Source organism: Rhinatrema bivittatum, chromosome 1, assembly GCF_901001135.1.
Source record: "Rhinatrema bivittatum chromosome 1, aRhiBiv1.1, whole genome shotgun sequence".
Lineage (NCBI taxonomy): Eukaryota > Metazoa > Chordata > Amphibia > Gymnophiona > Rhinatrematidae > Rhinatrema > Rhinatrema bivittatum.
The window spans coordinates 154,529,618-154,551,510 of record NC_042615.1 but is presented as its reverse complement, the minus strand read 5'-3'; the positions used below and the strand labels follow the sequence as shown (position 1 = coordinate 154,551,510).

The window sequence follows — 21,893 nt, the reverse complement described above, 5'->3', positions numbered from 1 at the left end:
GAGTAGAAATAAAAAAGGGAAAAACCCTCACCTTGCCTTTTTTTTTTTTTTTTGAAACACAATGAAGAAATCAATCAAGTTAAACCAGGCAAGTGCAGCAAGCTTTCATGGTTCCTCTCAGGACACCATCTTGCTGCAGGGTTTATTTTGACAAGAACAGAAGATTCATTTTTCTGGAAGAATTTTGGTGGACAAAAAGTTCCCACTGTCCCATTCCCTCTCAGCCCACTTATATAGCCTCCCTTCAAATGATTCTTCAGGTGATTCTGATCCCTTTACTACTCTACCCAATATTTCTCCCACTTTCCATCCACTTTCATTGTCCCCTTTCTTCTCAAAAGTCTCCATCCCCCTGCCCCAAATATTCTTACCAGCTGTGGTGATTCCAGACTCCTCCTCCCTCCATTTTCGGCAGCATGCTCATATTTCCACGCTCTGCAGTGCAGCCTAACTCTGCACTGCGCTAGAGGCAGGGATCCTACCAGAAGCTTCTGGGGGCCTGCTGCTCATCTGTGCTTGGGCAGGTGACTTGAAGGCATGCTCTGGCCAATGCTTCAATTCCAACCTTTTTCCTGGAACTAAACCAGTGGCCTAGGCCCTTCTCCCAATGGCAGTCACACTCTCCTACAAGAGCAGAGAGGAGCTATTCAGCCTCAGTTCTGTGTATTCTCATCTCCATCTGCCAGGAAAGCTCTCACTTAAGCAATGGCTTCCTAGGCCATGGAGTTAGGGTCATCAGAATTGAGCCTGCAAGCGCATGGAGATGAGGTTAGCAACACTAAGCCTACAAGGCTCCTCTTGGCTCCTTTAAGAGTGTGGTTGAGGTTGGGAGGAGGACCTTGAATACAGCAGGCTGTTCTGCCTGTACTGGCTTTAGGGAGGTTTGGGAACACTGCCACCACAGCTGTTTGAGACACAAAATTAGGAGAAAGTCAGTTTAAACAGAAAATGAAGGTCCCTGACCCATGGAACCAGAGCAGGGCTAGATGCTGGCAAGACTGGCTGGAGTTGGATTGTAATCTGGTGTCTTCTGCCTGTATTGGCCACATTCCTCTCAGGTTAAGCTCTCAGGAACAGATACATATGCACACTTGGGAGAGAGACTAAGTCCACCTACAAGAACAGGACTAAGCTGCAGAACCAAATCAAGATACCTAAGGTTTAAGGTTTGTCATTTATATACCGTTGTCTCAGCATAGCCTTCACAGCAGTTAACATTTCAATAAATATATAAAAGCGATGAAATTAAAGGTGTTCTCTAAAATACACAAGACCAGAACCAAACAAACAAAAACTAGAGGACCTCAGATAGGGCCACAAACAAGAACAGACTAGCAAGGCGGCCACAGATCAGGACCACAAGAACTAAGACTAGGATCAGAACTTAGTCCAAGTTAAAGCAAGGCATCAATTAGGAGACTGGCTTTTAACTAAGGCAACACTAAACATGGCTACCAGCAGGACCTCCACGCCATACAGTAACATAGTATTGTTGGCAGAAAAAGACAAAATGGTCCGTCCAGTCTGCCCAACAAGTTTCCCATGGTAGCAAGTGCCACTGCTTGCAACTTACCCCCATACCTTATGTTAAGAATAGTATACTTACAAGCAAGACCAAGCAACTAGAGCTTGGAGGACTAAGGATCTGGTATGCAAGTCCCACTGAAGGCCCCTACTGGTAGGAGACAAGAACTGTCCACAGATCCTCAACTTTTATACACATATACAGGTTCAACAGTTATAGATCTTCACATCCAGGATCCTCAGCATGGCTTACAGCCCTCAAGTTGCCAAAAGCACTAGGTAAGTCCCAGCAAATCCTTATGAATACCAGAGGACCAAAATTTTATTAAAAATATTTATAAACCACCTATAGTATCACAGATTTGCTATAAAAACTTAAGAAACAAATCATATATAAACAGTTAAAAACAAATATCACATGCCAGCAAGCCCAACCCTTAAATAAATAGGCCTTAAGCTGTTTCCTGATCACAGAGGGCACTGTATTCCAAAAAGTAGGGCCTATAATTGAAAAGGCTCACTTTGATATCTTGAATATGAAAGTCCCTAAAGGTTGACACTTGTAAAAGATCATCATTTAAAGAATGTAATACTCTTCCCAGAATTTAGGCTGAAAAACAAAAAAAGTCATTCAGGTACACTGGACCAGACTTCAAACACATTTAAAAACAAGAACCTTAAATTTTAAACACTGCTCAACAGTCAACCAATGCAGCTGAAATAGCAAAAGTTGTTATATGCTCTCTAGGAGAGCTGAACTCTAATGGTTGTAAGGCCTGAATCAGATATTTTGGGAGGCCAATATACAACAAATTACAACAGTCAATAGTGTTCAATATAAAGGCTGAATACTGTGGTTCTCATTTGCTTGAGGTCACTGGACTTATTACGGAGAACTGAGAACCAGCTGTTATATGCTTATGAAGGCATGCGAAGGTGTTTTGGGCGAGCAGGCAAGTCTTCTACTTGTTCAGCTTCCCTTTCATAGAGCTATCAGATAGCTCAGAGTAAACTCCAGTCTCTAACCGGGGGTTTGAAGACGACCAGAAAGTACCTTTTTACCTTGACATGGTGACAAGTCTGCTCTTTTCCCAGCTCCAAATACAGTGCCAGTAGTTTTTCAACTGTGGCTTGCTGCTGTATCTAGAAATCTGAGTGTACTAAAAAAAAGCTTAGCTCTTGTGAAAACACAAAAAAGGCCAGATTTAAGAACTGAACAAAAAAAAAAAAAACCCACCACAAAAAATAAATAGTTGCAAGTATTTTGTATGCACCAAGATGCTACATTTGTATCAAAGTAGAGTTTGTACAAAAATGCCTACAGTTTCTATAAACTGCACAAAATATTTATCTTGTGAAATTAAATAGCTTGAGTTTCATCTAATGCTTAAGTTTTGATGCTAAGTAAAATAATTTTTTTTAAACACCCTACAATCATACCTGTGCTTGCAGTACTGTAGGTAATTTGCCCTATCTTTAAATTCAACTCAAAACTGTTAAGTTTCCTATTGAAATTCATATATAAATATTTATATCAGGTTTATCAGACGCAAGTTTGTGCTTTTCCCACTTTGCATGTTTCTATTGGCTTACTTTGAAGTGCTGTCCGTACCCATATTGTTATTTTACGGTAAAGGTACACAGAAGGAACCAAAAGCTTGACGAGCACTCAAACTAAATGAGGAGGCAATCTGATCTAATGAAAAACGTTACCAATCTCAAGCAGCAGACTGCATGTTTGAAGCTACTCAGAAAGAGTAACTGCACACCCTGAAAAAAACCCCCTGCAAACAGTGCAGGTACTCTGGAGAGCAGAGTCTCTGCCGGGAAGATGCATCTCGTATGTGGGTACAGTCTGTAACCAGGCTGTAATTTAATTTATTAAAGGCAGCTATTACCGGATATGCGAGTGCCCGAGGAGTCAGCAGGAGAGTGATCCATCATGTTGTAGGTGTACATGCCGAGCTGCACATCTCATTGGGCGAAGACATCTGATTTAATTAGTGGACAAACTGTTCCATTATTATCATTCTTAGTCATAACGTAAATTCAATATCTTGGTGCATGCTGGCCTGACTGCACACTTTTGGATTTGATATGCATCTACCAGTATTTATCAATCAGTGGATTCTTGACCTTTGTTTCTTCCTCGAGTAGTTTTAAATGCCCAAGAGAAAGCACCATGTATAGATGTTTACTCTAAAAACCACTCACTCTCAAAGACGTTAAGGAGAGAGTTAGTCAGGCCCAACTGTAGGAGATCCCAGGAAAATGTGCTTACTATACAGTGCAAAACAGGGAGCAGTAAAAAGATATTTCATTCAACTCCTGCGACTTCTACCTCACTCCTTCCTTAGGCACAGTTAACAGCTTCACATCTGCATTTAACCAAACATCTGGGATGTGCCATTAAAACAGGGACTTATGAGGAGGAATAAGGTGCATGGGGGTGTTTACATGTAAGCGGAGAGGAGCTAAAGTTTCATGTTGGTCTCATCTACAGTCAAATTGACTCTCCCCCTCCATCCATCCTTCCCAACTGAGCAAGACACCCTGTAATGGCCACAACTCTGATCTTTTTTTTCCTAGTGTGGTCATGACTAGAACACTCCCAGTCCTAGGCAGACCAAGAAATGGGAGATACAATTTTTCTCTCAAACTTTGATTCTTATATGCAAGCATCTGGAAATGGAAGGCAGAACATGAGGTAGACTACCACAGTTTTTCAGTTTGCTACACTCTTGTTTCTTATAACGATGGCTCAAGATATCTTTTCTGCATGCTGTACCTCTGTTGGCTGGTCTGCGGGCTGTGGTATCACAAGCTGATTGTGGTGTTGAAGCACAGTCTTCAGATAATCTAAAACAGTCTGACAAGGAACTGCAGGAAAAAAAAAAAAAGAATGGAGTTATTACATAAGCTTTACCTTACATCAAAACAACAAGTTTTGTGTTTTAGGATTTCCTGCTGAATCCTCAGAATGAGGGCACATTGTCAATTTAAACTGAAGGATGGTTGAGCTATTCTGTGGTCAGAGGGTATTAACCCAACATCCCCCATTGCTGGTGGCCTGGAAACCTCAGCCACTTTATGGAGTACATTTCCAAAAAGACTGCCTTCTGTTGTGCAGATCACTAGAGTAAACCCACATTTAGCTGGCTTATGTGGGTACGGAGTCACATGAAAGTAAGCAGATACTTTTATAACATGTGCCTACATAGAGGTGGGGTTTCCTGGATGTGTATTAGATCTATTGCATGGCCCTTATGTTTCCAAAAGGATATATGTAGACAGCATGACATTAAAAGTGTGCCTAGCATTACACCCCTCTCCCATTTTATACATTTACCCACAAAGACTGATTTTCAAACTTAGGATGTGTGGGCTCCTTCTATTTGGGCTCTCATGCGTGTACATAACCTTGTGACCAGGCACCTTACTGAGAACGTGTTAAGCATCTATCGTTCTGGTTTGTATTAGACATGGGTAGATCACATTATGCCATGCCCACTGACCTGGACACCTGAATTTCTCCACAGCCTTATTTGAGCCAGAGTTGTGAATCCAGGACAAGATGAGAGATACAGACCCCCGTGCATCCCACTACTTTTGTACAACTCTGCCAGTATATGCACCTCTCAGACTACTGCCCTCCCTCCTGTACGAGGAAGTACCTTGGCACAGTAGATTAAGGAGGGCAGTTTCGGTGCCATTTATAGGGGTATACTGGCAATCTGAAAAACACCTTCGCGTAACATGGCTAAAAGTCTGCACGGTCGGGGGCAGACCATCCACACAAGTCACACTTCCAGCTCCACGCATATTACTTTGCGGGCAAATGGTACCAAGCGTTCATGAGCACTCTGCATGCACAGCAAGTTTGAAAGCTAAAGTCCATGTGCACTCTCCCTCTGAAACGTGGTACATCTGTGGGAAAGATGCACCCGCGGACTCTGTCCCAACACGAACCATTTCAAAACTGCCCCTCCCCCTTCCAGCCACCACAGGACAAGTGCAAAATGAAAATGGTTTAACCCAGAATCACAAAAGAGGTTTTAACAAAGCCAAAACATGTTTAAGGCAACCCAAACCACAAAAGATTGCCTCATTTGCAGATCCTGTCATCTGTTAATGTTCCAATAGTGTAGGCGTTACTTATAGAAGGCAAAGTGTTCTGTGAACAAAATACCATTAATTCAACCTTTGCAAGGCAAGAATGAAATACTGTAAGTTAGTAGATGATGGCAGATAAGGCCCAATTGGCCCATTCAGTCTGCCGGGTTATTTCAATCTATGCAATTAGTTAAGGATATAAATCCACTGCCGGCTATACAAAAAGTTAAAAAAAAAAAAGTTTGTTTTAAACTTGGTAATTGCCTCCTGCAGGCTTCCAGCTCTGTCAGAACCAGAGTTGGGATCTGGCACCACAAGCCTGCCCCATTTTATATCCCCTTTCAGCTTAGCCGCTGCAGATCCTAAACCCAGCCACTAGGGTGTCATCATTGCAAGACAAATTTCTCCCTTCTCTTCCAGGAGTGCGAATGCTGCCTCCTGCAGCATCCCCAGCCACAGCTGACCCCGGGGTGGGGGCACAAGGCTTCACCCAGGAATTGATTCCAGGTGCTCCGTGCGGCACTGCATGGCGTTGCCACCGAGCCACCCTCCGTACAATCTTGGATGGCTACAGAATTTTTTACCCTCTCTCAGTCAGTTAAGGTTTTTCATCTTACTACTTTGGGTCATTATGTGTAAATCAAATGTGTTTTTATGCTTAAGTCAAACAATACAAAGCTGTCCTCCCCCACCCACCTCTTCAGTAACTCCTACCATATATTTTACTCCAAATCTCAACTCTTTTCCCAAGGTTGCCCTCTACCTTTGTCTCGAATTCGTAAAGCCTATATTGTATGGGCTGGCTTGGTGGCCCCTGGATTCAATTCCTGAGTCAGGTCTTGTGCACCCTTACCAACATCTCCCCCCCCCCCCCCCGAGGACAACCGGGGCAGAGGATGCAGCATCCACACTACCGAGAAGAGAAGAGAACTCAGGTACCCAAATGGTCGCATGATCTTAATCCAAATGTACTTTTACCAACCATTGAGATTTTTGGGCTGGCTGTTTTGAGCCAGGCCAAAAAACAATTGAGCTAGAAGCCCAAAAATTATTTTATTGCTTGTGGTTCAGGCAGTATAATTTAAAGAACTGCTACAGTTTTGAAAAACAAGGGGAATAAAAAAAAAAAAAAAAAAAGTGTCTTTTGGGCTTCTAGCTCAATTGGAACTATTCTCTCTCATAAGCCTTCACTCACAGCTACCTGGAGGACTGTCCCTGTATTTTTACCTCCCCCGCCCCCCCCCCCCCCCCACCTCCCTAACCTAGCCCCTGCAGCAGTGGGCTTCGGAGGTCACAGGTTGCAACTCCCTTCAGAGCCTGGCTACCAGATACTGCTGCTAAGCAATGATAGGCACTCCTTCCCCCTGCAGGAAGAGGAACACTCCCTCCCTGCACAGGCTGCTGCAACTCCTGGCTTGCCAGCGCGGAGAACAGGAAGTGATGTTAAGGATGGGGCCCACCAAAGCACAGGACCTGGGGTGGTCACCCGATTTCACCCCTCCTTCTTCTAAGGATAGCTCTGCCCATAGTCTTATCTACTCCTCCTTTGTGAAAGCATTTCCTCCTTTGTAAATGGATCTGATCATTTCATAACCATGTATGCCCCCCTTTCTGCCTTTCCCTTCTTAGTTTAAATAAGAAGCACAAGAACTAATGTAAGATTCCTGCCTTCTGCCGCTCATCCTCACTAATCCACTTAATCTCAACTATTCCCCCTTATAAACTCCACTAGGTAGTTTATCCTTCTGGTTGGGCCTTTGCTCATTTATCTGCCCTCCCTGCATTATGATTTTGTATTCCCCACTGGAAACTTAAGTTCAGTTTAAAATGCTTACAAAAACAACAAAAAAAACCCCAACAACTTTCAACAAATGGAAGTTTTAGCAGGAAGTACCAATCTTTTATTGCTTGTGGTTCAGGCAGTATAATTTAAAGAACTGCTACAGTTCTGAAAAACAAGGGGAATAAAAAAAGGTCTCTGATTCAGCAGTTAAATAGCTAGGCCTAACATCATATTTCCTCCCTATCTTGAAAATTTTATATGAAATTTTGTGCCTGATAGAAATTAGCTGCCAAGTAGTGTCCTATTTTGAGGAAACTAAAAAGGTTGATTAAAAAAACAAACATTCTGAGGTATACACATGAACAAGTGGTGCAAAAACAAAAAAAAAAAGACACATGAAACAAACATTGGGTGCTCAAAGAACTGGGTCCCAAGTGGGTGCCATGGAAGAGGAAGAGAAAACAGATGCAACATCTATTCTAAAGTTCAGGAGGACCATATGATTAACCTATCGCACACTCCTCACCAAGGATGGGAGGACTGTGCAACCCTCCTGCCTCATCCTTCACACCATGTATGGCCAGTCCCATGAGGTATGGGGCCACTCACTCAGGAAGGCCTGCATGACACTAGTCTGGGAGTCATCCTATCTACACCCTTTAAACAAACAGATTAATAGTTAGGATGTGGTCTCTGCGCTGCTGCCAGATTTTGCTGGTTTTAAATTTACTATAGCAGCAATGATTTGAGAGAGAAACTGAAGAACCATTTCCTAAGATGCCTAAAATCAAAGTCTTATGCTTGCATAAAAAGGAACAAACCAAGGAATGTGTGAGACCACATGGTTTGTTTCTCTACATTTAGACAGGGACATCAGCCACGTGAACAAGGATAATAAGAGCATAAATGCCTTGCTGGGTCTGGCCAAGGTTCATGGAGTTCAGCATCCTGTCTGGGTTGCAAGAACCTAGCAGATCCCCAAAATGTAGATTTGTTATTCACTCCCCCTTGGATAGCAATAGCTTTCTTTAGTCTGCCTAGCTAATCATGTTATTGACTCTCTCTTGAAATTAGTCCTAACTGCTTTTAAACCCCACTGTGCCAGCCACCTTGACCACAGCTCAATTGTGCACAGAGTGAAAGTGTACTTTCTGTGGATTTGTTTTAAATCTGTAAGTCGTCAGTTTCATGGTGTCCTCCTTTGTTTTATTATTTGAAGAGGTAAATTGTTTTAACACATTCCGCCCCACTTATGATTTTATAAGGATCTCTCATGCCCCTCTTTTCCAAGCTGAATAGCTCTAACTTGTGCAGCTGCTCATCACAGGGGAGCTTCTAGTTTCACTATTAATTTTTTTGAAGTGGGGCAACCAGAACGGTACACGATGCAGTCATACCCTGTATCAATACAGAAATAATGATATTTTCCATTTTATTCTCCCTTCCTTTTGGGTCATTCCTAACACTATTTGCTTTTTTTTTTTTGACTGCCACCAGACATTGAGCTGAGGATTTCATTGTATTGTCCACAAGGAGTCTTAAGATCTTTTTCCTGGGCGTCAATTCCCTAGAAGGAACAAAGAACCCAACGTTTTATAGCTGTAGTCGGGATTATTTTTCCTGGTGCACATCACTTTGCACTTTTCCCACATTAAATTTCACCTGCCGTTCAGATGCCCAGATTCCTAAGGATCAATATTCAAAACTGGCCGGTTAAATAACTTAAGTTAGAACTTATCTGGCTAAGTTATGATGTATATTCAGTGGTATGGCTATACTGTTGAACATGGGGTTGATTTTAAGACCCGTGCGCGGTTCCCGGCGCGTGCATGTGCCGATTTTATAACATGCGCATGTCGCCATGTGCATGTTATAAAATACGGGTCCCATGCGCACCAGATTTTCGAGTCCGTGCAAGCATGTGCAGGCGAGTGGCCAGCTCTGCGTGTGCGGGGAGGGAATTTTTGCAAAGTATGCACAGTGACACTATCGGGCTGCCCCCAGTTCCAATTAAGGAGCGGACTGGGAGGGAACTTTCCTACCCCAAACTTTATCCTTCCTCCCTCTTTCCCACCTCCTAAACCTACCCTAACTATCCCCCAATTTTTTTTATTTATTTATTTTTTTTACTTACTGCTCCTTTGGCGCAGAAGCAATCTGCGCATGCCGGCCAGTTGCCGGTGCGTGCTTCCCCAGGACAGCAGCTAATGGCGCTGTCCTGGCCTGCCTCTCCCCCCCATCCAGACCTCGCCCCCTGGGCAGACACTTCTGTACCTAGTGGGGTTTAGTGCGTGGCCGGCCCCACTGTAAAATGTGCTCGCGAGGCCTGGCCACGTGCGTAGACCCTGAAACGTATGTGCATCGCCCTTTTAAAATCCGGGCTTAAGTGCTTAGCCGATTAAACTTATCTAAGCTTAGACTTGTGCTATGGCATGGCTAAGCTTAGCTGTACAGTTTATATGGCTACATCCAACTATTGGCAGTTAGTCACATAAGTTGTACGGCTAACTCGCTCCAATCCGCACACAACTTACGTGGTTAACTTTTCAGCTGTATAAGTCCCTTATATGGCTAAGTGATAGCCACTGAACATAGGTGCATATTCAGTAGCCCCTACTTAGCCGCATAAGTCCCGCCTATCTGGCTAACTAGTGCTGAATGTGCTTTGAATATTGACCTCGTGGTCCCTTCTGCATTAAACAACTTTGAATAATTTCTTGTCATCTGCAAAATGTGATCACCTCATTTGTCCTCTTTTCCAAATAGTTTATGAATATTAACCGGAACAGGCCCCGTTTTCTGTCCCTGGGGCACTCCATTAAGACCTCTCTCCATTTGGAAAGGTAACCATTTAGTCCTACCCTTCATTTCCTATCTTAACAGTTACCTATCCACAAAAAAGGACACCGTCTATCTCATCACTTTTTTATTTCTTGAGAAAGTCTCTCATGGGGGGGACTTTTTCAAATGATTTGTGAAAATCCAGATTCACTCTATCGCCTTTATCTACATGGCCTCTCCGGAGGATCTGGTGGGTGTAAACTGAAGCCATCCTGAGAGAGAGACCATTGGTGAGAAGAGTCAGAACTGGCACTACACAAGGGAGTCCTGCCAGCAACTCGGTAGGGAATCTGGATTCATGCTAAAAGCTTTATTGGGTTTACAAGGAGGAAGAAGACATCACCAATGAATATTGCAAAGCAGGCATTTTCGAAAGAGTCCTCCTCAAGGTTTTGCAGGTTGCTTTAGCTTTTGTTTTGTTTTTTTTTAAAAGAAAGACAAACACAAGACAAGAAGAGCATGCTTAAAAATCTGAATTAAAGCAGCTGCCTAAACCTACAGAGAAAAAAAAATGCATTTGCTTTCTATGCAGACTGCAAACCACAACACAATACACCCTTTATCAGGCTGAAATCATACATGCAATGGTAAAAAGGTAAGAGCGGGCCTGGAAATGCTGTTTACCCCTGCTTTTTGCTGGGTTAGAGTTTGTAAGGCACCTTACAGATAAAGCTTAAATTGCATCAGAAAAAACGGAATATGTGCAGTAACAGCCAAACTTCTCTCCTTAGCGAACATCCCTTCCCCGATCTTTGACAACTATACTTTAGTCCTCTCCCCTTTCTTCATGCGAAGATAATTGAATCAGACCTAATTAACCTACGTGTCTCTGGAAAACTGATCCTGACAGACTCCTGATTAATTGCAGCAATTTTTTGAGATGTAGAGGGTGGGGGATCTCTCCTGTGTCTAAATTATTAACCAGCATTAAGCCCTGCTTTTGTATAAAAAATAAATAAAGTCCAACAGCTACACAACAGGCAACAGTAATAGCAAAGAAACCAGCTCCTCTCCCTGACATTCTGCTTCAAATAGGTCTTCTCATGAACAGCGACTTAAAACGGACATTAAAAGCAGCAACCCTGGCTAAGGTATCTATCCAGCTCTTCTTGTGGGGAACGACTGGCTTTAGCTGCTGCCCCTTTCATTCTTCCTGGGCCCTTGTGTTGAAGGTAAAACGTTTGGCTTTCATCACCGCCCAACCCGTCCACGATCAGGTGTGGCTGCTTTTACTTGCAGACCGCAGACACTTAGCTTGGGGAGGCCAGGGCATGCCTCACAGAGTTTTGTACGATCACGGAACTGCACACGTTTTGAGGGGAAAACTGCATGCAGAGAAAGCAGGTGCAATATCTCCACATGCAATGTTTCCTGGGGGGGGGGCTATAATTAAAAGCAAAAAGCTTGTGTGCACTCCTGCTTTAATTATTGCCCCCTTTATGGGCAAACTTGGGGGGGGGGGGGGGGGGGGGAAACCAACAGATCTTTATTTGTGGACAGCGTCTCTGTTTCTGCTTTTTAAAAGTCGTGTCGCACCAGAAAACCTCTTCTTCGGATGCATATAGGGTAAGATTCACTTTCCCCCCCCCATCCACAGATACGAAGAAGAAAAAAAAAACAAACAAAAAAAAAAAAAAAACCACACACCACCTTTGCTGCCAAGTTCTTCTCAAGTAAGAGACCAATACGTAATCCATTCTCGCCTGCCATTACTGCAGCATAGGATAGCCCAGTACAGCTGCTGCTGCATCGTACATGCAACTGGTCACCCGCTGGGGTCCCCTCCCTAATCCTAATCCAGTACTCATGGCAGAACTGCAATCTGGTGTAGCACTATATAAATGATTAACAGGAGTACTAATACAGATGAACACAGATACAGGATGTGTTCCATTACAAAAGGTAATGGGGGACTTTTACCAACTAGATCATACTAACGACAGGTTCAAAATCATCTTCTAGGGGATTTAAGATATCATGGAGCATTCCAATCTATATATGTGTGAGAAAGGGCTTAAGAGGGACCTCTATAAGAAAGCAGAGGTTATCAAACAACTGATTAGAAATGAAAGAAGGTGCCAGTAAATGGAAATTTCCAATGCCTCCTTCACTGGACAGATGACATAGCAAAAAAAAAAAAAACCAAAACAAAACCCAAAAGCGTTGTTTGACATGATTTAAAGGAAGGATTTGTTTGAATCTTTTGTTCTCTGTGGACGAAAAGTTTTGCATCTCTAATTTTTGAGAGGGAAAGAGAGAGACAGAGACTGAGTTTAAGTTTTAGGGATAGACTTTAGGATATTGTGTTTCATCATTATAAGGGACATTTTGTTCCTTTTTTGCAGAGTTCAGTTTTTAAATATGTTTTAGTGTGTGAGTGCTTCTGGGGGGTGGGGGGGTTGGTAATTGGGATCACAACATTTTAATAATTTAAATTTGTTGTTTTCTTATATCTTCAAATTTTGGTGTTTATACTTGTCTATACAATATTTGTGCAGCAAGGGGATTGGGGCTTCTTTGCATAATGTATATATATATATATATAGAAATAAAACAAAAGTCACTACTTTTGGGGGGGCAACTGAAGAATCTGCAACAGGCAAAAAGCTGAGCGGTACTTTTCTACCCATGTATCTTGTAACTACATTTTCAAAAGGGAAACTATACGTGTGCTCGTGGACCTTGCTTCTGCCATTTCTGTGGGATGGCTGCATGCTTTAACATGTGTGTAGATTTGAAAATCAAAAGTCTAAGTGTGTATTCTCCCTCCCCCAACCCATCTCCATCCCTGGGGTGGCCCATTTATGTCACAGGGTAAATTCTAGCCGCTTAGCAAACTTCAACAGCTAGATTTAGCCACTCCAAGGGCAAGAGGATCTCGCCAAGCAACTAAAATAGTTACCCCTCTGCTGTAGATCACTCTGAAGACAAATTACTAGTCGGCATCAATATTCTGTTACTGCATACAAAAAGGTGTTATTTCAACACTGGTATGGCTGCTTTTGTGTTCAAAGGCCTCATTTACTAAGTATTTTTCCCCACAGACACAGAATGGGAGAAAAGCCTTGGTAAATATCCCCGATTCTCAAAGACTTACATTGGCTACCAGTTCACTATAGAATCTTATATAAGTCCATTACCACCATCTACAAAGCTTTCCATCAACTCTCTCCACTTAACCTCCAAATCCCATTTAAAAAACATACCTCCGACAGACCAATCAGAGAGTCCTACAGAGATTCACTACAGGCTCCTCCTGCCAAAACCTTTCACCATAAGACTCTCAGAGACAGGGCATTCTCCACAGCAGGACCTACTTTGTGGAACTCCATCCCACCAGATCTGAGACAGGAACCCTGCCTTCCAACATTTAGAAAACGACTTAAAACTTGGCTATTTAAACAAGCCTTCCCAGACCCGAACTAAATGATAGCAATTTTATAAGAGATAGTAAATTATACAAGAGACTTCACAGTATAATGTATATAATGTAAATAATGTAATCCTTACAGTTCGGCTCTCTTATTCTTATCTCTCCCCCAAGTTTAAGACCCTTGTTGTAATGTAACTGTTGATATCCTTGTACTTGTTTATGTTCCGTTCTCTGTTCTCACCCCTTGTTACATGTAAACCGGCATGATGTGGTTTCTAACCATGAATGCCGGTATAGAAAAAACGCAAATAAATAAATAAATCAATCAGGCCCCAAGTTTGAAACCAAGGTTTAGAAGACAAAAACAAGACACTCTTGCTTTCGTTAGCTCTTTGTTTGGTTCCTGCAGCGCCTTCACAGTACAGCAGGCGCGGCATAACAAAACAAAAATTCCCAGGCACGTGACCTGTGAGGCCATAAGCACCGAACACCAACAGCAATGAAAATAATTCAAACACGTGCGTGGATGTGATCAGGTAAGGAGGAGACTGCGATAAGATGGCGGTAGAGAGAGACCAGAATTACCTGGAATGCTCTCCAGCTTTCTTCTGAGTTCCTCGTTTTCTTGCTGGAGCGAGATCACCTCCTGCTCCAGCTCTTGGCACCGCGGGCAGTATCCTTCCTCTTCGTCGTCCTCCTCCTCCTCCTCCGGAAGCGTAGAAGACGGGTGCCCGTGGGACTCGGAGGTGGCTGGGGATGTCCAGCCACCCAGTGTGTGCACTGGAGACGCTGAAAGCTGATCCATGTCTGCCAGATGGCCAAATTCACCCACTGACGAGGTGCTGTGGGGAGGGAAGCTCCCAGCCAGCAGATAGTTTTGCAGTGAATCTGTGAAGACCCTCAGGAAGGCTGAGGTTTGCTGCTTCTTTTGCACATACTGCATCTCTAGGTCTAAACTGTCCGGGGTGCGACTATGAAGGGCTCCTTTGCCAGCCTGGCACGGCTCTTGCCCTTCGCTGTGGCCGGAGACCTCTTGCTTTATGCAGGAAAGCGACCGAGAATGCTTGGAGTCCAGCAGCTTTCCACCGCAGTTTAAAAGGCCAAGGACTCTGCTGCATTGCTGGGCAAAAGCATCCAGGATCATACGACTCTCTGAAAGAAAAAGGGAAAAATAAAACAAACAGCGGAACAAAAGCAAAAGAGATTAGCTCATTAAATTCAGGGCCAGCTAGGATAAGCCTGATAAAACTATTTAGAGGGATTCGCTTTTGGGTTTTGTATACGTTACAATGCTGCTTCCACAGCACATCAGGCTGCAATGAAGGACCAAGCCTTCCCTCTGTCCACAAAGGGATAGTAAAACCCAGGCTAATTGCTCCTGTTTTTCAGCATACAAGCCTTGCAATTGCCTTCCTATTCTTGTCATCTGGAGACTTTCTAGGATGTGTTGATGTCACCTGCATGAAGTTTGTTTCTTTACCTGGGGGTGTCTATGATGAGTTAACCTCCTGAAAGTATATGACTTGATTATACATATGCATCAAATTTATTTATTTTTTTTTTTTTTTAAAGAGCAAACCTCCGTAAACACACTCTGCTTTGGGGACAAGTCCCAACGTAATATTTCAATCCTCTCTGCTAATGTGCAGAATCTCACGAACACTGAACAATAAATCCCACTATTATCAACCCTTAAGTGGAACAGTGCGCACAAACTATCTAGTCCTATTTCTATGGTGATGATATAACACTTAAAGTAGATAAGACCATCATCAGTGGCATCTAGATATTAAATTGTACAACTGCAATGCTTTTGCTGCAAACCAAGAGTATTAGCTATTAGACCAAACTTGTTTTTTTTTTCCTTATACATTTTAACATGCATCACACTGGCTACAATATGCAAGACACAAATAAGGCACCTTGAGTTCGTGTCTGACCATATTAATGCTCTAGATGCCACTGATGATGATTTTATCTACGTTAAGTGTATCCTCACCACCACAGAAATGGGACTAGATAGATATCTATATCTATCTCACTGATATGTTGGAGAAAGAAATTCAAGGAGATGCCCACTGACATAAAAAAATCTAATTTAAGAAAAAAACCATTTAAACAATAACCTCTTTCCCTAGCCCAAACAAAACTAACAATGGGGCAGGGTTTTTGGCTCGTTTTAAAAATGCAAGCATTCCAGAGGAAGTCCTGTTTAGCTAACAAGTTAACATTCATCAGCAACAAGCACACAACACACACCATCCTTCCAGACAAACCCAGAGCCCAAGGAGACAGAGGACAAGTTCCATTGAGGTTTGTCTTCCTATGCCTGCTACATACATGAGGGTCAGCGTGTTGGAAAGGTAGTGGTGGAGGCTGCCCCAGTCTATCTGGGTCCTATTATCCTGTATCAATGGTTTGCACGCTCTCTCTCGGAACCCATTTTTGAGCTGACAAAAATCAAGGCCCCCCCCATCATAATAAAAATGAGTGCAACATGGAAATAAAAAACAACCCCCAACAAAGGATATTGTACTTTTCACAGTTTTAATGCTGTACAAGCTTGAGGTCCTTATAGAAGCCTCGTGCGTTCCTTAGTTAAAATGTGACAAGCCTTCAAAAGAAAAATTGAGCTTTATCTTAAGATCCAGTGAGTCAACAGGGTCAAGCTTGCAGGTATAGGCTTACAGTTTGAGAACTTAGGAATGTAAAAAGTATTATTTACACACACAAGTGGGCTTTTGAAAACTGCTAGATAAATGCTACTTTTACATATGTAAATGCTTTTGAAAAATTACCCCCATAGAACTAGTTTGCTCCTCTAACCATAAAAATATCTATAATGTTTTAGCATTACTATGGAAAACTATTATATTAACAATATCTACCCATCAGAATCAATGTTAAGATACTCATATTCAACCATTCTGTGAGAGCAAGGCGACTTTCCAAGATTATTATACTTGTTGAGAAAGTAAAGGCACTCAGTTTGCATCTCCATCAAGGAAAATAAAAGTGTTTTAGCACTAACGTGACTTGCATTTCCTCATAACTGTGGCAGTATTTTAAACTGTACATGGCAGTAAGCCAATATTTGAAACAAATCAAATTGAGTTGGCTTCTTATAGAGCCTGAACATTCTGAAAGACGAACTATAAATTGAAATTTTAAAAAAGGGTCAAACCTCAAGGATTTACAAGTTTACTTTATCGGTGACTGCTGCTTCAATCCATGCAAAAGAACAAATGAAAGATATTTGCCCCAATGTGCGTTAAACAAAAGAGAAATATCTGTTATCCAATCATTAAAAAAAAAAAAAAAGCCATGGAATGAAATCATGTCAGTCAATGCTTTTACACTCAAGCTACAAACTATATTTCTTGACTATTTGCCAATAATGGTGAAATATCTAACGAAAGTTTGGCTTAAGTTATTGTTTCGTGAATACACGAGTTTACCATTCTGGGACAATTTCTTATACTAAAAGGCATATTCCTGCTATAGCAGGAGGGACAAAAAAATATCATGCTTGTAGGAAACAGCCTCTACATCTTATGCTTCACTACAATGTCTGTTCAAGATGAACTGCAGCAAAAAAATCAGTTTCATGGCCAGAATTTACAACGAAATTTCAACACTAGGCAGCATGTCATTATGCCACATTCTTATTAGTATCCGTATCACTGCAGTCACCACTGACCCAAGTCTTTCAGCTGATTAAATTGTACAGAACAAATTTTGATTTTTCCATTTCAAGAATTCAATATCTTATTAAAAACACACTTTTGATGCATAATTGTTGAAGGAACATTAAAGACAACCCATATAAAATCCTGGATAATTACATTTCAGACTTCCACCGCATTGCAATTAGAGCCATTCCAAGTTTTAAAGTTTTTGCCATTTTCATCCCTCTGACCTTGACACTCCTCCCAAGAGGGCATGCCTGTGTGCCCCCCCCCCCCCCCCCAGAACTCACTGGCCTGAGGTGCCTCCTCCAGGGCACACCCTCAGCACGGCTCATTAACTGGCAGAGGCCCTCACAGTAGTGGCACTCGTCTTCCCTACCTCCCCGGGACTGAGCGCAGGCCTGAGACAGGGGGATCCACACTTGCGTTGCCCATGCTGTGGAGCACAGCACTACTGCCTGTAGCATGAAGCAAGCTTGCCATTCAAGTTTCTAGGAGCTTAAATTAACCATTCCTGGACAGCTAAGAAACTCTTTGCAGGCAAAACCAACCAACAATACCTTCTGCCATGCACAGTTAAATTCAAAGTATAAGCTGGAATGCCTTAAAATGCTCAGCAATGGGAATCTTAAGATAATGCATGGATGATGTCCAGTACATCATGGATGGAATCTGAAAAAGGCAACAAACATTTTGATCTAATCCTTTCACTTGCTTTGCTACCTGGCAACATAACACAATGATGGATAATTTAATCCTGTCAACCAGGCCAAACATTTCCCAGAAACACACATGCAATTTGCTCCTCAAAGTAAACCATTTCAGTTTTCTAAGATGTCTATACTTATGTAGTTATGTGGATTTGCTGTAGCCAAAAAACTAGAAATACAGATGAAAAACCAATTAGGCCTGAATACACGAGTTTAAAATCATATCTCAAACAGGATTTCCCTATTTTGTTTCTTTGCTGTAAAACACACTTTAAATTTTAGATAAGACTGTTTTCACAGAAAAAGGGGTGGAGTATATATGCCATAATCTCTAAGTGGAGGCCAAAAACAGTATCAGAATTTAAGAAAGCCTGCGATAAGCACAGAGGAAGGGAGAGGCAAGCCTAAAATGGGGTCAGCTATGCAATATTGCACCAGGAATGAACTAGACTAACCTTATCTCATTGCCATAATTTTCTCTGTTGCTCTGACTCACATCATGCTACACATATATATATTTGTGATCATTTAAAAAAATAAATAAATAAAATCAGCTCTCACACATATTAAAAGTTTCATATTATATCACAAGTTATATTATTAGGCATACTGCATCAGTGCCTACGGCAACCCTCTCTGTAAACGAATGTGGCTGAAATTGGATAAGAATCTTGCTAGAGGTGCTTAAAGCTCTGAAAGATTTCATCCAAAAGGAGAAGGGCCCCCATCAAGAGATACCTCAGGAGAGTGATACTATTGCTGAACAAGTAGAAGAAAAACACCAAGAGCACCTTCATGTGCAAACTTCTCAGAACATGCTGGGTGTCAGAAGATAGTTTTCCCCAAATCTGTCCAAGATTCCAAAACTATTGAGCTATCCTTCACTAAATGTTTACATGGTTGTACTTCCAAAATTAGTAATGCATACCATGCCAACTCCTTCCCTAAAATGAAAAATTCTCTCATCTACCATGGTTTTCCCTTGCTCTTTAAGAAGCCAAAAATATTAAATATATATATAAAAATAGATATATAATTTATAACTCCCACTAGGCATTGGGAAATACAGTTGATAATTTTGATGATCTTCTGCCATGTGCTTATTGGGATTTAATTAGAGAAGGGCCTATTCCAAATATTTTCTCTGTTTTGTGCCAGTTATAAAAACCCAGGTTAATAAAAACAAGCACAATATATGCCAAAAAGATTAAAAAAAAAAAATTCCCAGGAGCCCTATGTATCACCACCAATTTCAGGGCTAGTAGCCATTTTCTGGATGGCAAGCTTTAAAAAGCAACAAAACGCTGCCATAGGAATTTAGAACATAATATTTATCTTGAAAAATAAATATGGATTTCACTATTATATAAAATAAAACAATTGTGTTATATCTACCTAAAAAAGTCATTCACTATCAGACTGAGCACAAGAATTAAACATATTAAAACCACTCTCATAAAATAGTCACTACTTATAAAAAGGATAGGTCCAATGAAAGCATCCACACATATACATGAAGTTGAGAAATGTACAAATACAAGCCTCTAGACAGTCAGTGTCTTAAATAAACAAGTACTGCCATTGATCAGAGTAAATAATTGTCTTTTTTTTCCCTCATAAAAACATGCTAAAAAAAAAATATATATATATATATATATATATATATATATATATATATATAAATAAAACGGGTGACCTGTCAAAAATTAACAGATGTGTCGATATTGTTGTTGCTATCAGAGCCAGATGGCACATCCTAATATTCATCCTGTTCAGTCAAACCCCGAATATTTTCTGGCTCATCAGTATATAAAATGGGACACTGCGATTTGTGATGGCAAACAAAAGCAATCATGCCTTCCAAGCACATACTATAGTGAGCAGCATTTCAGCTCTGCTAGACAGAAAGTAATTAGAATGCTTTTAATGTCCAGAAGAATGATGCCGATAGGCTGCCACAGATGTGTAGATTTATGAATATTTATATGGTGGTTTATAGCTGACACTTTTATCAGCTGAAGAAGATAAAATATCTGCCTGACTCAAAAGCTTGACAGTCAGGTTAATAAAATCTCATTAAAGAGAATGACCTATGCAATTATATAGGATTTATTGTAATTCATTTTTGATTGTACTCTGCTTAAAGATGCAATTTCCCATTTCCTGATGCCAAATTTAGGCTGCATAGTAAGATCTACAGTATGTGTGTTAACACTAGGACATCCATGGAGAGAAGAGCTTCAGTTAGCATTTTACAAGTTTAAAGTTAAATAATTCCAATGTTTGGCTCCTCTATGAACCTTAGTAAAATCAGAACAGGAAAGTAATACCAAAATAATGTCTCCTCTATATAATATAATATCTCATTTTGGTCCTTTTGCTGTTGTAACTAACCCAAGAGGACAATGCTATGATTTCCTGATTTTTCTTCCTTAGTCCCATACATACTTCAAGAAAAACAAAAAACAATTTTCTGACATGCATAGAAATATTAGCTCGCGTTCAAGAGATATTGCTATTTGGATCATTTCAATCTATATCAAGTCAAAAAGTCATTAAAGTAGCAAAAATATCTGCAGGAAAAAAAAACCCCTTTCATCTACCCAATTACAAAGAAAATGTCTTTTATAAGCAGCGAAGGAGGGGCTTTGTCGTTTTAAACGGATTGTTTATTGGAGGGAGAGAAAGACAGTATGAGATGAAGCCACCACAAAGCATTTCCACGAACTTTCATTTCTCAGCTCCACAGTCGAGCTGTCAGGGCAGCGCGGGAACATCTCCGGAAGGCTGAGCAGAAGGAAGGCTAGGAATTAATAACTCATTAGACCAGCTTTTGTCCTTACTCTAGGATTGCCAGTGTGTCTAGCACAGCTCTTCCAAAAATATATATATATATAAAAAAAAAAAGCCGACAACCTTAATGGCATCCTCTCTTCTGGGAAAACTTTATCAGAGCCGAACAAGAGGCAACATTTCCTCCAGAAGACGAGCAGCACGCAGCACCGTTTCCCGTCTCCTTCACTACCAGGCGAGACAGCCCGGGCTACCGGATGCCTTCCGAGCCAATGGCTAGCATTTGCTACCCCCACTCCAAAAAAAAGAATCCGAGAAGAACGGAACTTCAACTTTCTGCTGCTAAAAGCCCCGTCTGCCTCCCTTCCCTGTCATGCACACCCCACCCCATCGCAGCCGGCACATGCACGCGGTGGCTACCTGCACTGAGCTCCAGGGTGCCCTGGCTGTACCTGCCGGAGGCGCCGGCGCCGCTCCGCCGCTGCTGCTGGGAAGAGGTGGCGGCGGATCTGCCGGGCCCGTTCTGGTACTGCTGCTCGCTGCTGCTGGAGGCGGGTTGCTGCTGCTGCTGCTGGAAGTGCTGCCCCGCCGCCGCCGCCCCCCCGAGCGGAGGGATCGCCACCATGGTGGGTCGCTCGTACCTCTTGCCCAGCGGCCTCTTGCCCGGGAAGGTCTTGAGCAGGCTGTAGGGGCTCCGGTGCCGGTAGATGTGCGGCGCGCAGGGCCCCTCCTCCGCTTGTTGCATCTCCTCCTCCATCGCGGCTCTGCCTCGCCGACCTCGGCTCCCTTGTCTTCTTGTGGCGGCAGCGGCGGCGGCGCTAGGGGGGAGCCGCCGTGATTGACAGGCCGGCGCGCCAATGCCTGCAGGGAGAAGCCGGGGAAGGCGCAGGTGTTTAGGGTAATCGGGGCTGGGGGGCGGGCTCTGGCGCCGGCGGATAGCCGGGGTGCGGGTGACACCTTTCCTCCCCGGCTCCAGCACCGCACGTACAGGGCCCCCCCCCCCCCCCTCCTCCACATGCCTGGGAGTAGGAGCTCCCCAGGGAAGGGTGGGAGGGTGGAGAGGGCAT

At 42.4% G+C, this 21,893-nt stretch overlaps 1 protein-coding gene across 2 annotated transcripts in view; it reads right to left on the bottom strand.

Moving 5' to 3' along the window:
• The window catches only part of BEND4 (BEN domain containing 4), a 107,952-nt gene extending 86,285 nt beyond the window's left edge, over positions 1-21,667 (bottom strand). Inside the window, exons 1-3 of one of the 2 annotated variants that reach the window (XM_029588666.1) lie at positions 21,247-21,667; positions 14,220-14,786; positions 4,313-4,404 (exon numbers count right to left, since the gene is read on the bottom strand). In XM_029588666.1, the coding sequence (XP_029444526.1) occupies positions 4,313-4,404; positions 14,220-14,786; positions 21,247-21,583 (996 nt within the window). In that variant the 5' untranslated portion in view covers positions 21,584-21,667. The remainder of the gene's footprint in view (positions 1-4,312; positions 4,405-14,219; positions 14,787-21,246) is intronic. The other variant, XM_029588674.1, reaches the window with a different exon arrangement.
• Between the last annotated feature and the right edge of the window lie 226 nt (positions 21,668-21,893).